The sequence below is a fragment of the Prosopis cineraria genome, unplaced genomic scaffold, assembly GCF_029017545.1.
Source record: "Prosopis cineraria cultivar Desert tree isolate PC_DT_omini unplaced genomic scaffold, ASM2901754v1 PC12, whole genome shotgun sequence".
In the NCBI taxonomy this organism is placed as follows: Eukaryota; Viridiplantae; Streptophyta; class Magnoliopsida; order Fabales; family Fabaceae; genus Prosopis; species Prosopis cineraria.
The window spans coordinates 7,533,954-7,549,681 of NW_026555343.1; the positions used below are offsets into that span (position 1 = coordinate 7,533,954).

The 15,728-nt window shown below is 33.6% G+C and overlaps 2 protein-coding genes across 8 annotated transcripts; one reads left to right on the plus strand and one right to left on the minus strand.

The window, feature by feature from the left end:
* Positions 1–3,010: 3,010 nt before the first annotated feature.
* On the plus strand, positions 3,011–9,409 carry LOC129287625 (subtilisin-like serine-protease S). Of its 5 annotated transcripts, none has more exons than XM_054923845.1 (12): positions 3,011–3,138; positions 3,273–3,419; positions 5,086–5,180; positions 5,285–5,382; positions 5,484–5,642; positions 6,311–6,422; positions 6,516–7,044; positions 7,122–7,216; positions 7,322–7,564; positions 7,643–7,757; positions 7,884–8,070; positions 8,661–9,409. In XM_054923845.1, the coding sequence occupies exons 1-12, from the start codon at positions 3,112–3,114 to the stop codon at positions 9,227–9,229; spliced, it is 2,376 nt and encodes a 791-aa protein (XP_054779820.1). In that variant the 5' UTR covers positions 3,011–3,111; the 3' UTR covers positions 9,230–9,409. The 5 variants fall into 5 exon arrangements, with proteins under 5 accessions (XP_054779820.1, XP_054779823.1, XP_054779821.1 ...); XM_054923848.1 differs by having other exon boundaries at positions 6,546–7,044; XM_054923846.1 differs by having other exon boundaries at positions 5,499–5,642.
* Positions 9,410–13,549: 4,140 nt separating this feature from the next.
* LOC129288782 (uncharacterized) lies at positions 13,550–15,432 on the minus strand. 3 transcript variants are annotated; one of them, XM_054925519.1, is made up of 3 exons: positions 15,101–15,429; positions 14,575–14,674; positions 13,550–14,194 (listed from the first exon to the last, which is right to left on the minus strand). In XM_054925519.1, the coding sequence occupies exon 3, from the start codon at positions 14,178–14,180 to the stop codon at positions 13,746–13,748; it is 435 nt and encodes a 144-aa protein (XP_054781494.1). In that variant the 5' UTR covers positions 14,181–14,194; positions 14,575–14,674; positions 15,101–15,429; the 3' UTR covers positions 13,550–13,745. The 3 variants fall into 3 exon arrangements, with proteins under 3 accessions (XP_054781494.1, XP_054781495.1, XP_054781496.1); XM_054925520.1 differs by lacking the exon at positions 15,101–15,429 and adding an exon at positions 14,908–15,070; XM_054925521.1 differs by lacking the exon at positions 14,575–14,674 and having other exon boundaries at positions 15,101–15,432.
* Positions 15,433–15,728: the final 296 nt, after the last annotated feature.

Consider the following 15,728-nt stretch of genomic DNA (forward strand, 5'->3'; position numbering starts at 1 on the left):
AAAGAGGAATAAATCATTTGTAAAGAAAAGATGTGAGATGGCAAGACCTATGGAGGTAAATTTCAAAGGATTCTAGTACTTTATTTCAACAAACCAATTGATGAAATGTCCAATCCTCTCCATGTATAAGACAAATTTCTAGAGATTTAAGGGATCTTCTTGTCTAACTCCCCTTAAGGGTTGAAAAGATTGTGTTTTGTTACCATTCCAAAGAATCTTCAAAGTCGTAGAAGTAATAGAACTCATGATAATATTGATGAAATGATCATTAAACCTAATGGATTCTAATGTTTCTTGGATAAAGTCCTACTTAAGTCTATCAAAGGCCTTTTCCAGATCCATTTTAATGGCAATGTACCCTCTTTTATTCTTCTTTGACCTTATGGTGAGGATGGCTTATTGTGCCAGGATGACATTATCACTACTCTGACTACCGGTAATAAAGCTACATTCATGGGGATCTATAAGGAAATTCACATGACTCCTTAATCTATTAGCCAACACTTCAGTGGCAATTTTGAGGTTGCAGAAAGAGATAGGATAAAATTCCTTCACAATAGTGGGGTTGTCTACTTTCGACAATACGACAATATTAGCATGGTTGATTTCTACCATTTTCCTAGGATTGGAGAAGACTTCTTTAACCATAATATAGATTTTTTTTCTTAACATGATTCCATTGGGTTTAAAAGAAGTGTGATTGTAGGCCATCCGATCTAAGATCTTTGAAATCACCCATAGAGAAGGTCATGTTCTTAATTTCCAGATCAATGACATCATTTTGAATGAAATAAAGAGCCTCAGTGCTCAATATGGGGAAATTTACATTAGGGCATCCCTTATGAGAAGTGCCATCAATGCAGTAAAGATTTTCATCATAATCAAGTGCCATCTCCTTTAAAGAATTATGATTGTGAATCCAAACCCTTTCTTCATTCATGAGATAATTGATTAAGTCTCTCCTCCTTCTAAAGTTAATTGAAGAGTGGAAAAATTTGGTGTTTTTGTCCCCAAATAGAAGCTAATTTTGTCTAGATTTTTGCCACCAAAGAAACTCCTCTTGTGTAATAAGCTTGTTATATTCTTTCTAGAGAGATTGTTCTAATTTGAAAAGGCCAATTTTGTTTTTAGAGCATGTGAGTCTGTCAATTCACTCCAGAATTTTAGGTATATTCTTTTTCTTGAGAGGAATATTACCTAAAGTTTGTTTATTCCATCAGGTAGCATTTGAAGAGAAGGATTGGATTCCCTCTAGCCAATTTCTATCAATCCAAGACTCTTAAAGAACAATGTTGTGGAACCCCTCTTCAATAGACCAGGAAGCATTATAGCTAAAATGCCTCGTGGAAGTTTTCTTGGGAGTGTGACCATAATTAGAGAGGACAACGACACAACGATTAGATTTGCATTTCAAAAGGTAAAAGGCCTTAAGAGTAGGAAATGAATCCACCCAATCATCATTGCAAAATGACCAATCAAACCTCTCCTTGATGCCAAGTCTTTCCTAAGAGAAAAAGTCACCAACAACAAATAGTCTAATAAGTCTGAAGTTGTAGATGTAGAAGTTGAAATCATCTATAGAATGCTAACTTGTTTATATTCAATTTTATAAATAGAGCCCTCTCAGACTTTGAATTTATTTTGCAAACCTAAAGATCTTAAGTGTAATTATCTTTTGATATCAAATGACAAAAATGCTCCTGATTTTTTTTTAAACTATAAAAGGCCCCTAATTTAGAGAAGGGAAATCAGCATGTGCAAAAACCCAAAGGAAAAGGGGACGGAAGCAAAATAGGGCCCACTTAAGCAACATTGTGGTAAACAAGACAAAAAAATATGTATTTATTCTGCAGGCTTACAAACTTTTAAGTGCTATTATCTTTTGAGATCAAATGATGAAAATACCCCTCATTTATTTTATTTTTTTTTAACTTTAAAATGCCCCTAATTTGGAGAAGGGAAATCAGCGTTTACAAGTACAGTCTATCACCCAAAAGCAACGAAAGCAAACTAACGTGAAGAAGAAGGGAAGGATGAAGCGAAAAATCTAACGTCCCCTTTGATGATTTTTTTTTTTTTTTGAAAAATTTATAAACGTTCTCTTTCTCTACCAAAAAAAAATTATAAACATTAAAATATTATAAATTTATGACTTTTCATATATAAGTAAAGAGAAAAACATAATCACTTATTCTTATAATTTCATCAAATTTTACTTTTTTTTCTTATAGTTTTTTAATTATTTTCAATTCTTATAGTTTCAGTAAAATTGTATAACATTTGTTATTTAAATTTCTATAACTTTTGTGTATTGAGTCCTTATAAAAACTAAAAATATTAAAAAAATTAAGAAACTAAAAGTAAATTTAAAATTATAGATATTAATAATTTTGTTTTCTCGAATTAAAATAATGTAATTTTGTGTATTTTTATTCAACTTTAATCTCAGCTTCGTGATTTTGGCTCCAAAAATCCACCTGAGAATCTCTCAATATCAGGGCAGCCAATAGCATCCTGCCATGGCATGATCCCCCAGATACGGACCGGAATCAAAACGTCTTTCTTTGTGCGTTCCACCTTACTTTGTTACCGTTTTTTACATGTCCTTGATAGGAGGAAAAATGTATTTTCGCTTGATAGGAGGAGAAAATAAGAAAGAAAAAATGAGGGAGAAAAAACACACAAGGCACCAAGACACGTATATATTTATACTTCCTTCGATCCTATCTAAAAATCACATTTTAAAAAATTTATTTAATTTTATTTATAAGTCGCGGAATGTTTTTTTTAATAATATTTGAAAAATATTTTTAAAGTTAACCTTTATGAGAAAAAAAATAATATGACATTATTTTCTGATTTTTTTATATAAATACATATTTAAAATTTTACATACTTTTAGTTTTTATATTTTTTTATACTGATATTGATCTGGTTGATAGAAATGACTTGTGAAGAGGATCGGAGAAGTAATATGGGGACCGACATATATAGTTTGTGTTAAGAAGTTGTCTTTAAACAGTGCGAAGAGATTTGAGAGTAAAAAGAACAGGCTGTCTCAGGAATTAGGATAGACCCGGGCAAGTGAAAAAGCGTAAAGGAAGGAAGTTGATGCAAACTGTTGCGCTCATGACTCGGGTTGGTGCTCGCTCCTTCATTTCCAGTTCCCTCGCTTGAATATATATATATATATATATATATATATTTTGGGGTTCGGTTGTTTTTTTTTTTTTTAATATTTGTTGAGCGGACATGTAAATAATAATGGGTAGGATAAAATTGAGTCGGGGCAGGCAGACAAGGGCACAACAACATTTGGTGAAAGGAGATCTAGTTTTGCAGGAACGCGAGGGCAGTGGAGGCCCCCACCCACGCTTGCCGAGCGAGCCAGCCAGCCAGCCGTTCAAAACTGCAAGCATGTACATTCTTCACCTTATTTAACCAATTTCAAATATATATATCCCTTGCTCGCTCGTTCATCACATGAATCTGTCATTCAAAACGAAATTGATCGCTGAGTCTGTGATTTAAGTCAGAGAAATGCGATGAGAAAACAGAATGCTTTGACGCAAGCTCCGAGCTGAGGTGCGCAATAAAAATGGTAAAAATGATTATCGTGTTCAGATGTAGTTAAGAAAATTTCAGAGGATGGCGTACGGCCTAATGCGCGTGGGATGAGGAAAGCGAGAAGGCATCGGTTCCGACTCCAATTAAGTATTTGTTAAATTAAGTATCAGTCGTGATTAGATCTCCATTTTCGTAGCACTATTAATTCATCATCTTTTCTTCTATTGGAATTTTTAATTTTTTGAATTTTTTTTTTATTTAATCCTAGAGCATAGTAGTCTTGTGGTGTTAGATAGCGGGGCTAAGCCTAAACGTTATTGTTTGCAGGCAAATTCACCGTTTTTAATGGATAAAACTTAGTTTTATAAAACTTTAGATCTTAACGGACAAAAATTAAAAAGAAAATTAATCTTTTAAGTCTTCTAACTTTTAAGTCACTTATAACTCAATCTCTCAATTATGACTCGCTGTGACTCAATCCCTCAACTATAACTTGCATATAACTCAATCCCTTAACTTTTGAATCACTTACAAATTAGTCCCTTAACTTTTGTTAATTTTTTTTTCATGTTAACTTATATCTCACATTAATGAATAAGAAGAGGGTATTTTAAAATAATATATGAGCATTTTTTTATCCCTCTTATTTGATAAAAAAAATTTAAAAAAAATTAAAAAATAAGGATTGAGTTATAGGCAAATCAAAAGTTAAGGGATTGAGTTGCAACGAGTTATAGTTGAGGGACTGAGTCGCAGCGAGTCATAGTTGAAGGACTGACTTATAAATGAGTTAAAAGTTGAGGGACTAAAAGATTAATTTTTTTTAAAATTAAATATGGGACCAAATCTGATAATCAAGGCAAATTCACTGTTTTTAATGCTTAGTTTAATTATAATTTTTATGTCCTTCGTAATAAATATTTATTTAATGATTTAGTTTTTCTTTTTTTTTCTTTTGTCCAAAAATGATCCACTTTTTCTTAGAGTAAATTTGATGTCTGAAGTGTGAACTTAATTATTATTTACGAGGAATGAATGACAAAATTTTAATATAGTCTAGTAAGGTATCAATCCCGGCTTCTGAGGTTCACAATGGCCTTGGTAACTGCTCGCCCAAAATGTATCTTTATTCCTTGACGCTTTGCGGTTTTCTCGGCTTCATCCAAAAGCAACAGACACTCTCGCCCATTTTACACATTAAACTTTGCCACCACACTACTCCTCATTATTTTTGCATTTAAAAAAAATGGCTTCGTCTTGTTTCCTTCAAGGCTTAAATTTGTAGCCAATTTCTGCTATTGTTTCATCTTTGGTTATATACGTACTGGTTCTACTTGTTTGCTTCGTCTTCCGATATGTTTGATTCTAGTTATGCTAGAAGCCATACTGCCATCGCTTATCTGTTTCTTGCGGTTATTGTTGCAGAAACTAGCTTTTGCTTCTCTTCTAAGGTAGAATCAAACTGTAACTATTCCGTTCTGGGTTTTGGGGATGATTTAATTTTGGATTGTATGGCAGGTTTATGTAGTATACATGGGAAGCAAAACTGGTGAAGATCCTGATGATATTCTGAAGCAAAACCATCAAATGCTTACTGCTGTTCACAGAGGGAGGTAAGAGCTTATGCTAGTTTTCCCCTTTTCTAAAAGTATCCGTACCCTTCTCCTTTAATTCAGATGCTTGATTTTCTTCGTTCCCTATTTGTAACGTTGAGCAGTGTTGAGGAGGCACATGCTTCTCATGTTTATAGCTACAGACATGGCTTCAAAGGCTTCGCAGCCAAGTTGACTGTTGAACAAGCTTCCCAAATTTCTGGTAATTTCTTTTTATTTCTCTTTCTTTCTACTTTTCAGTTTGTAATTGCTTTGTAAGGCTCGCAAATCAATTGCTTCTGTAATCTAATTTAATGCTGACAGATATGCCCGGAGTAGTCTCTGTTTTCCCCAATTCTAAGAGAATTCTGCACACAACTCATTCCTGGGATTTTATCGGACTTCCAGACGACAAAAGCATGGAGATTTTTGGGCACTCCACCAGAAACCAAGCAAATGTGATAATTGGCTTTATTGATACGGGTGAGCAGCGTTACTAGTTTTAGTAAGATTCTTTATTACTTCTACGAAGCAAACTCCCTTTTCACTAGTTCGTTACAAGTTCATTCAGGCATTCCCATCGGTCCCTTCAAGCATTTCCATGTTTTATTAATTACTTTGATGGTAGAAACTGTGTCTCTTTCCCACTCTCATTTTATCAGTTGTTCCTTAAGAGCAAAGGTTTTTAAAAAATTCAACATCAGAAGACTTTTCTTCTTCCCTTTTGGCAAATTTTATCTTTGCTAATCTTAGTCAAATTGAAAACCCATATGCATTTTTAACTTCTTATTATCAAGTGTTTTAATTAAAACATAATTCAATTTGTTTACAGTTTAGCACTATTAGATCTTTGAAAGGATTTCGCTCATTTATGATAAATGTAATTGTTAAATCGTCTTATGTGGAGAGTTTAATAAATCAAAAGTGAGAGTATTCCATACGTATTGGCGTTTCCTATTTTGCTGTTGATCAAATTACACGACCAAATATTAAGCAGAAAACAAAAACAGAGATATATATATATATATATATATTTAATTAAAGGCTTACTAAAACTGCTCCTTTGTGTGGCAAACCATAATTAATGGTTTGGTGTCAATAAATGAGAAGCACAGTTGATTTAACTCGAATCATGATCACTATTCAAACAGGAATTTGGCCTGAATCCCCAAGTTTTAAAGACTCCAACATGCCTCCAGTGCCATCCGAATGGAAGGGACATTGTCAAACAGGAGAAGCTTTCAATGCTTCATCTTGCAACAGGTTTTTGGTTTGAACTTTATCTTCATCGTTTAATTTTATTGATTTTGGTTTTGTAGTCGTGTTATTTTCATTGGTCGATAATTAATGGCATAGGAAAGTGATTGGAGCTAGATACTATGCCAGTGGATTTGAAGCAGAGGAAGGGCTAGAGAAAAAAGTTTCTTTCAAATCTCCCAGGGATAGCTCTGGCCATGGCAGCCACACCGCCTCAATAGCCGCAGGGTGCCACGTGGCAAACATGAGTTACAAGGGATTAGGAGCTGGAAAAGCTAGGGGAGGGGCACCAATGGCTAGGATTGCTGTGTACAAAACTTGCTGGGACTCAGGATGCTATGACGCAGACTTGCTAGCTGCCTTTGATGATGCCATCCGAGATGGGGTTCACATTCTGTCTCTCTCTCTCGGTCCTGAAGCTCCCCAAGGAGACTATTTCAGTGATGCCATATCTGTGGGGTCGTTTCATGCTGCTAGTCATGGAGTGCTTGTGGTCTCATCGGCTGGGAATAATGGAAACCCTGGTTCTGCTACGAATCTTGCACCATGGATGATCACGGTTGCTGCTAGCTCAACAGACAGGGATTTCATATCTGATATTAGATTAGGAAATGGAGCTAACATCAAGGTAATTCTGATCACTTTACATTGATAGATTTTTTGCTCAGAAATCACTCCATGACAAGTACTGTGTGATTGAAACAGGGTGAGAGTCTGAGTCTCTTGGAAATGAAAGCCAACACAAGGATACTTCCCGCATCTGAAGCCTTCGCAGGGTATTTCACTCCTTATCAATCCAGGTGAAGCACAAGGTTGTTGAAACTTGAAAGTGAGATCTATAGAAAGATTGGTGCAAAATGTTGCCTTAAATATATTTTTTTCCTCTGTTCTGTTTGTTTCTGTAGTTATTGTTTAGACAGTTCCCTGAATGAGTCCAAGGCAAAAGGGAATGTTCTGGTGTGTCAACATGCAGAGAGCTCGACAGAGTCCAAACTAGCAAAGAGTGAGGTGGTGAAACAGGCTGGAGGTGTGGGGATGATACTTATTGATGAGTTGGATCTCAATGTTGCCATCCCATTTGTAATTCCTTCAGCCATCGTTGGAAGGAAAACTGGAGAAATGATTCTGTCCTATGTTAATAGCACACGGTTTGTTTCGAAAACATGGACATTTCTTTTGAGCGCTCTCAGATTCTTTCTCATCTAGCTTTCTATTATGCTGAACAGTAAACCCACTTCAAGGATTTTTAGATCGAAGACAGTGTTTGGTACTCAACCTGCACCCCTTGTGGCAGCGTTTTCTTCTAAAGGTCCCAACTCTTTAACTCCAGAAATTTTGAAGGTAGTATTCTCATTAAAAATGTGTGAAGTGGAGAAATTTATTATGGCTCTTAAATTATTTGGCAAATATCACTTCATATACTTCATTCTTGGAAGACTTGTGAGTTTTGACTTTGCTGCTGCATAGCCTGATGTGACAGCTCCGGGATTGAACATCCTTGCAGCATGGTCTCCAGCTAAAGGAAACATGATGTATAACATTCTCTCTGGAACCTCCATGTCCTGTCCCCATATAACTGGAATTGCAGCCTTAGTCAAAACTGTTCATCCTTCATGGTCTTCATCTGCAATCAAATCAGCCATCATGACAACTGGTATAGCATTATGGTAGTAAAAAGTAATTGTCTTTTTCCTGGGTTCTATATAATCTAATGTTGCGAGTTTCTTCTTAATCTTATTGTTATAAGACTCCTTAGACATTATTGGTGTCTTAGTGAATATTTGGTACGGAAAAATGTTTCCTAGAAAGAAAACAGAATGTATCTAGAAAGAAAATACGATAGGTGCACTTACCATTTTCTTTTCAGAAAACACTTTTCTACCTACCAAACATTGCATAAAAATCACTGAAATTAGGGTGCACATGGGCTGGGCATCACCATAGCCTGTTGCCCAGCTTGACATGCAGTTCAGGCCAGCCTAACGCTCAATTGTTTCTGCCGGGTTTGCCTAACCCAACCAATATTTTTAAAATTATTTAGAAATAATGAAAAATGCTTTTATTTATCAAAGAAAAATATATATATATATACATATATATATATATATATAGTTATCCTCGTTTAAGATACATTTTATATAGAACTTACATTGGGACGAAAGAAGGATTACGGCACATGCTCTCACAGTGCACAAGCTTCACTACTTCCTTTCAGGAAATTAATCATGAGTATGATATGCACAGCTACAACTCTGGATAAACAACACGGACCAATCAGAGCGGATCCTGGACGAAGAAAGGCTAATGCATTTGATTATGGATCAGGCTTTGTGAACCCGGCAAGTGTTCTGAATCCTGGCCTCATCTATGATATAAAGTCAGAAGATTACATAGAGTTCCTTTGCTCACTAAATTACGATGACAAGTCGCTCCGGCTTATTACCAGAGACAACAGCACATGTCATGGCCATAGAAAATTCAAAACTGCCTCTGACCTCAACTATCCATCTATTATAGTGCCCAATCTCAAAGACAACTTTACAGTATCTCGAACTGTGACTAATGTTGGAGAGGCAAGAAGTATATACAAATCTGAAGTGTCTTCTCCTGCTGGAGTTAATGTCACTGTTGTGCCAAACCAGCTTAATTTTGCAAGAGTTGGGCAGAAAATCAAGTTCATGGTGAATTTCAAAGTAGTTGCTCCCTCAAAGGGCTATGAATTTGGCTTCTTGTCTTGGAAGAACAGAAGATCACAGGTCACAAGTCCTCTAGTTGTCCGGGGGGCGCCGGCGAACCTTGGGATGGTTTGGTAACAAATTAACAATTACTTGTTAATATTTGAATTAGCTTAGAATCTTTGTTAATGGTGATCCACATAGTCACTGGAACAAGATTCATGCTGAAATCTTGATGCAGACCACATTTATACAATTGGAACAGCGAAAACTGATGACAGAATATGAAGTTAAACAATGATACATTGATGCCCCTCACTACTACAAGCGTAGAATATGCATATAATTCAAATCTTATGCATTGCAAAAACCATCATATTCCATAACTATTTATAAGATAGGGAGAGAAAAAAAATTTTTATCTTATTTATAAAGCATGTAACTTTTTATTACAAGTTTTCTCTTGTATTTCTATTAAACGTTGGTGAGAAAAAATACATTATTAAAATATCTATATTTAATAAAAATAAAGTTAAAACTTATTAAATTTTTAGAGTATTAATGAGTTTTAAATTTTTTATTAATTTCGAATTTTCAGTAAAATTAAATATGTTAAAGTAACTTGTAAATAATATTAGAGAGAGTATGTTACAAATTTTCATGAGTGATATTAAGTCATTATTCATTCCTCTTGTTAGTATTTTTAACAATCAAATTTTTATTCTGTGAAGTCTTATCCATAACCTTGGCCCAGCCATTTTCCAACCAGTTCTAGGATGGTCTTTGCACAATTAAAAGTAATTAGTGAATAATTTTGCTAAAGCTTTTTTGTGAGAATACGAGTACATGTTTTTTAGGTGTTATCCAGATGATGATATAACGGTTATTAAACATTTGAGATTTAGACTTCCTAACAACATCAAAATGATTTATCTTTAATTAAGTCATTTAAAAATTTGTGGTCTTAATCAAATTACTTAAATGGAGAAATTTATGAATGTTAATATTGCAATAATTGATAATAAATATAACATGAAGCCATCTTACGTGCAAATGTGTGATGTCATAATCATGTAATGTTTTAATCATTATGTCTTAGATATGTTTCTTAAAATGCAATGGTTTTCAAACTTTCAATCGCATCTTGGGTTGGTGATGATGTAATGATTACTTTAATTTTAGAATTAACGAGACGCAGGACTTATCTAAATAAAAAATCTTTTATTTCTTATAAACATGAATTTTTTTGAGAAAATTACATATAGGACCCGTGGAGTAGAATTATTCACAAATAAATCTCATAAAATTCAAAAATCACAGCCAAATCTCTTAGAACCTAAGTATAATTTGAAATTAGATTACAAAGATAATAATACATCTATTAAACATACATTACATCAATCAAATAATTAATTTATAACTCTTTCATCAACAATTTATAAATATAATTTTAATTTTTTACAACTATAACTTCACACATGTAATAATTAAACAATTATGTGTTATTAAAAAAGTTTAACATTAATTATTTACAATAATTTTATCAGTAATTTACAACTATAACTTTAATTTTTTGCAAATGTAACTTCACATAGTCAATAGTTAAACTAATCAATTTAATTATTAGATATATGAAGTTATAGTTATAAAAAGTTAAAATTATAATTATAAATTATTAATAAAATAGTTGTAAATTATTTGATTGATATAATCTATATATATTTAACAGGAAAATATTTTTATTCAAATTTTAAATTACACTCAAGTTTCAAAAGACCTAATTGTAATTTTTGAATTTCGTAAAATTTATTTGTCAATAAATCAACTCTACAGAACCTATATGTTATTTTTTTTTTGGTTTTTTTTAATATATTTAACCATCGAGAGGATGATGCTGGGGTGTGATTAACTGCAACAACACTTATAACTTGCTTAATCACGTAAGTCAATCGTAAGTTACTTATAAAACGGCCATAAGCAATGTCGTAAATATTTTTCGGTACACCATAATAATTGCAAGTATAAAAGATTCAATTTTTGTTTTCAAATCATAAATTATCAGCTTTTAATAATTATTCATTCTAATTCTCAAATTTTATTTTATTTTATTTTTTTTTTTGTAAAATGCTTTACATGATATTGCTTTACATGCCGACGCTCATAAGCCACCCCAGTTCTAATAAGTTTAGAGTTTTTTTTTTAAAAAAAAAAGTTTAGATAAATTGGGTCCCAATGCCTCATCAGAATAAATATATGCTTTTAAGTTTATTTAAAGAGCGCTTACAAAAATACTTACAAATTACTCACTAATAAGGTCTTCACATTAATTTGCTTCTAAAGTAACATTTGATATTATGGAATCTAATAGAATTGTAACGTTATACAATTAGAACGCCAATGAGGAAAAAAATAGGAGTCAAAATAAATAAAAAATATAAGTAGTTTTGTATATCAAAATTTAATGATATTTAGTTCGATTTTAAACGTTTAATTAACTAGCCGCATTAGGTTACAATTACAAACTTGATGTGTGTGTAAAAAAAAGTTCAATAATATTTTTTTGGCCAAACAATAATCAATAAACTTAAAGTTACACATGATTTTGATATATAAGTTAAACTCGATGCATAATTTTTTTTTAAGATCAGGAGTATTACTTCACTAGCAACAGATATTAATATCTCTTAAGATACAAAAGATAAATGATAAATTCCTCTCAATTAAGTTCACTTCATACACGAAAGTCAAAAATCAAATTCTCCACCATTTGTTTTTAGAAATGAGAATATTTATCATTCAATCTAATTCAAGTAAGTAAAATACCATTACGTGTGCAAAAATGAGAGATAAATTTATAAATATATTTTAGTAGGGTGTACTATCAATGCTAATGTTTAGGGTCACAAATGGCCTTTTCAGTGCTCATTCAAAAACAAAAAATTGATCTTTATGCCTTAATGTTGTGAGGTTTCTTGGCTAGTTATATTGTCTTCTTCCAATTTTTACACATACTTTTCCACCACATTACTCTGTTTTTTTTTTTTTTTCACACATTAACATGCAGAAGAAAACGAAAACACTAAGTCAAATAGGCGATTAGGAAACCTCTACATTCTAATAAGAGTGTTAAGAAGTCAAATAGTGATGCTGATATAATTAGGTGAATGAGCTAACCAATCAATGCACTTATTTATCTCTGTAAAAATATAATCATAGGTAGCAATCAAATCCTTCACAATGAAGTCTGTAACATTTCTGATAGTGTTAATAAATAGATTATTCATGGAATATTCATTTTGTACAAGTCTAAAAGCTATTGTCAAATGTCCTATTATTGAAGACTTCGACTCTTTTCATGTCCTTGAGTCTAATACAACCTTAACCCATTGTTTGGATGAGGGAAAAAAAATAAAGATGAAGAAAAATCAAGAAGAAAAACTCTTAAATATAACCAAAAAAAAAAGTTACTATTTCTTTTTTTTTTTCTTTTTTACCGGAAGATTACTATTTCTTTAAATGTCTTCTCTCAATTTTCTCTTCTTATTTCCTTCTGGCTTTTTCCTCCATCTAAACAAAACCTAACTCACAAGCTCAGCATTAGTGTTGGAAAAAAAAGTAGGTTTCTTTTGTAGAGACCCTTAATCCAATTGTCGTTGTGGTCTCAAATAAGGCCCCCAAAAATTGCATGTCATCTTTGGTTAAAAGAGCCATTAACATCTAATCCAACCCAACCAATTTGAGGTAGTCACCATTCAAAGTGTGTGCTCATTTGATTAGTAGCCAATAAGTTCATCTTGGCTTCTAGAATATGAAACAAAAAGTTGACAGAGTTGAAATTCAAAGGGCAAATCCATTGTTCCATGCCAATTCCTTTGCTTCTGATAAAGTTCTGATTTTTTCCCCCAAAAATGAATGGTTTCTAGATTTTAGCCCAAATAGATGGGCCCTATTTTTTCTTTCTTTTTTAATCGTTCGGCTTTCTCAGCTTCTTTGTAGGCAACTTTGACATAGAATTGTCCATCATTAAAAGATCACCAGCGTCCTCGATTGGTAGCCGATTTCCACTATCCTTTCATTGTCCGTTTTACAATAATTACAAGCTGAGGTTCTACTTAGGTGATTCGTCATGTGACCATACATGTTAACACCCTTTTATCCGAACGTTGAGAGTGGACCAATGTTTTGAGACGCAAATTGATCCAGACAGTCGGATCAATCAGACCATCACTCAACTAATTAAAAAAAAAAAAAAAGACAGTTTCATTCATCCATTTAACCTATTTTAATAGTGAGCTTGGGTTGGCTCACTTTGAATTGGATAAGTTTTGACTTGCAAAAACTCAGCCCAAAATATTTGGACCGCTTTGACTTGTTTGTCTTTTTTACTCTCATTTTAGTAATGAAAAGGGTGAAAAACAGAAAAGAACAGAAGTATTAAGAATCTATCTGAGTCACAAGTGAAAAGTAACAAAGGGGTTCAGACTTCAAGCATAAAAGACTTGTCTGATTTCTACAAACGTAATTTTTTATCTTTCAATTTCTAAAGAGCTATACAAACAGCGCCTATTCAGGCATTTTATCATAACAAATGAATTGCTCTATTGGAAGATGAAGACCATATACAAACATTCTAGACAATTGCAATTCATAAAACCTAATTAGGCTGCATCTCTGAAGGATCCACGAGGCCTTCCAACACAACAAGCTGATCCAGCAGTACAAGCTTCTCATCTTCAAGTGTCTTTACCTCGTCTTCAACCTCTTTTAGCTCTCTCCCTAATGCAAAGCTCTCATCTTCCAGCATTAGATACTTTCGCCTCAATGCTCGGTAATCATTTCCAGCCGAAGAGGAGTCTGGCAGTGAATCTGAGTTTGAACCCTCTGGTTTCTGAAAAGTGGGTGATATCTCAGTCATCAAGTTTCTCTTGGAAACCCTGTGTCCTGATTTTAGTGGCAGAGGTGCCTGTGCTTCTTCTTTGACATTATTCCCTTGTAGCTGAAATAAAGATGCTCTCTGGGTTGAGCTCTTCTTCTTACGTGATTTAGGATTCAAGATTTCTTCTGGCACAGGAATCCTTGGATCTTGCATCTCACCAATAGTTACTACAAATTAAGAGAAAAGGGGAGGAAAAGAACACATTTTCTATGAAGTTAGTTTAACAAAAGCACCGCATAAGAATAGGCTGCAAAGTTCAGAGATTATGCTTCATGCTAATCGCCTGCTTTCACTCATTAACATAAAAACTGTCTCCGGATGTCACTGCGTGAATCGTCATCTTCAACTTGGAAGATGAATTTGAACAAAAAATCACTCATGGGATTGATCAAGTACAACAGAAGGATAGCGTTAAATACTTGATTCATATCTACAGTCCAGAGGGTGATGTTACTGGGATAAACCTCACAACTATAACTTAATCGTTGAATATCTCAGTTAAACTGTAATAGTTTCTAAAATACAAGGTTAAATCGGAGGAACGCACCAAATTTACGTCCGAAAAGGATCTAGGCGTCGGCGTTGCAAGTCTTTAGTTCGTGAAATCAACATTTGATGGGGCAAATCCGAAGTGTAGCATAAACCACCTAATCAAGAGTAGTAGTAGATAAGCTCTTGAAAGACAGAAATACGCAAGGTCTTGTTCGAAAATAACAATCTGGCCCCGCCAAAAAAAAAAAAGAAGAGAAGACGCAGAACAAATTGGTAAAGTAAAGAGGCATTTGTATCGGATTTGTCCAGAATAAGTGAAACAGGCTGAAAACTAACAAACATTTAAATATTTGCATGGATTTGAAAAATAAAACTTAAATATTCTTACCATTTTCAGAGAGAGAAAAATCATTTGCAAAGAGCATAACAGAATTGCATGGCCGAACGTCAAGCAAATTGACCGATCCAACTCAAACGAAAATCTCATGCTCCACACAAATGCAATAACCAAAGAGAACAACTATAATCGCATCACTGAGTTGTTTGATGAAAAGAAAGATTTAGGTTTAGGGAATCCGAACCTTGAACGCAAAAATTGCTCCCTCCAACCACTATAACCAACAAGTTTCCTATTGCCTCTATCACCGCTATCAAATCCGGCGCCGATCGCCTCTCGCAGCCCCGAATTCCCTCACCCCCCGGCTTTCCCGAATAGTTCTCGCCCAAATGTTCGCCCCAGCCACCGAATTTTTGTCCCACCTCCAGCAGCGCCGCTGTCACCACCGCAACGATTCCCTGTTATACGTCAACTCTCTCAGTCGCCGGCTACAAGTGCTGCACCCAAAGCCGCCAGGCGATCGTTCCTTTCTATCCAACCTAATTCATCTCGTAAAATAGGAGACCATCACCTTCTTAATTTTTTCCTCGAAGATGACCAGTTTAAGATGCATTTAATTAAATTAATTACTCGTATATAAATATTTTTTTTATGATAACATTTACTTTATTTATTAAAAAAATATAAAAATATTTTAATATATAATTAACAAGTTTTTAAAAAAAACTTTGATAAATAAATTAACCAATTAAAATCATATTATATAAAAACAAGCATAAAAGATGCTATTAGTTCATTGTTGTTGCGAGTGGTTAGAAAGTAGCTCAATTACATGGATATTTTTACTAGGATATTATCAACCTTATCACACT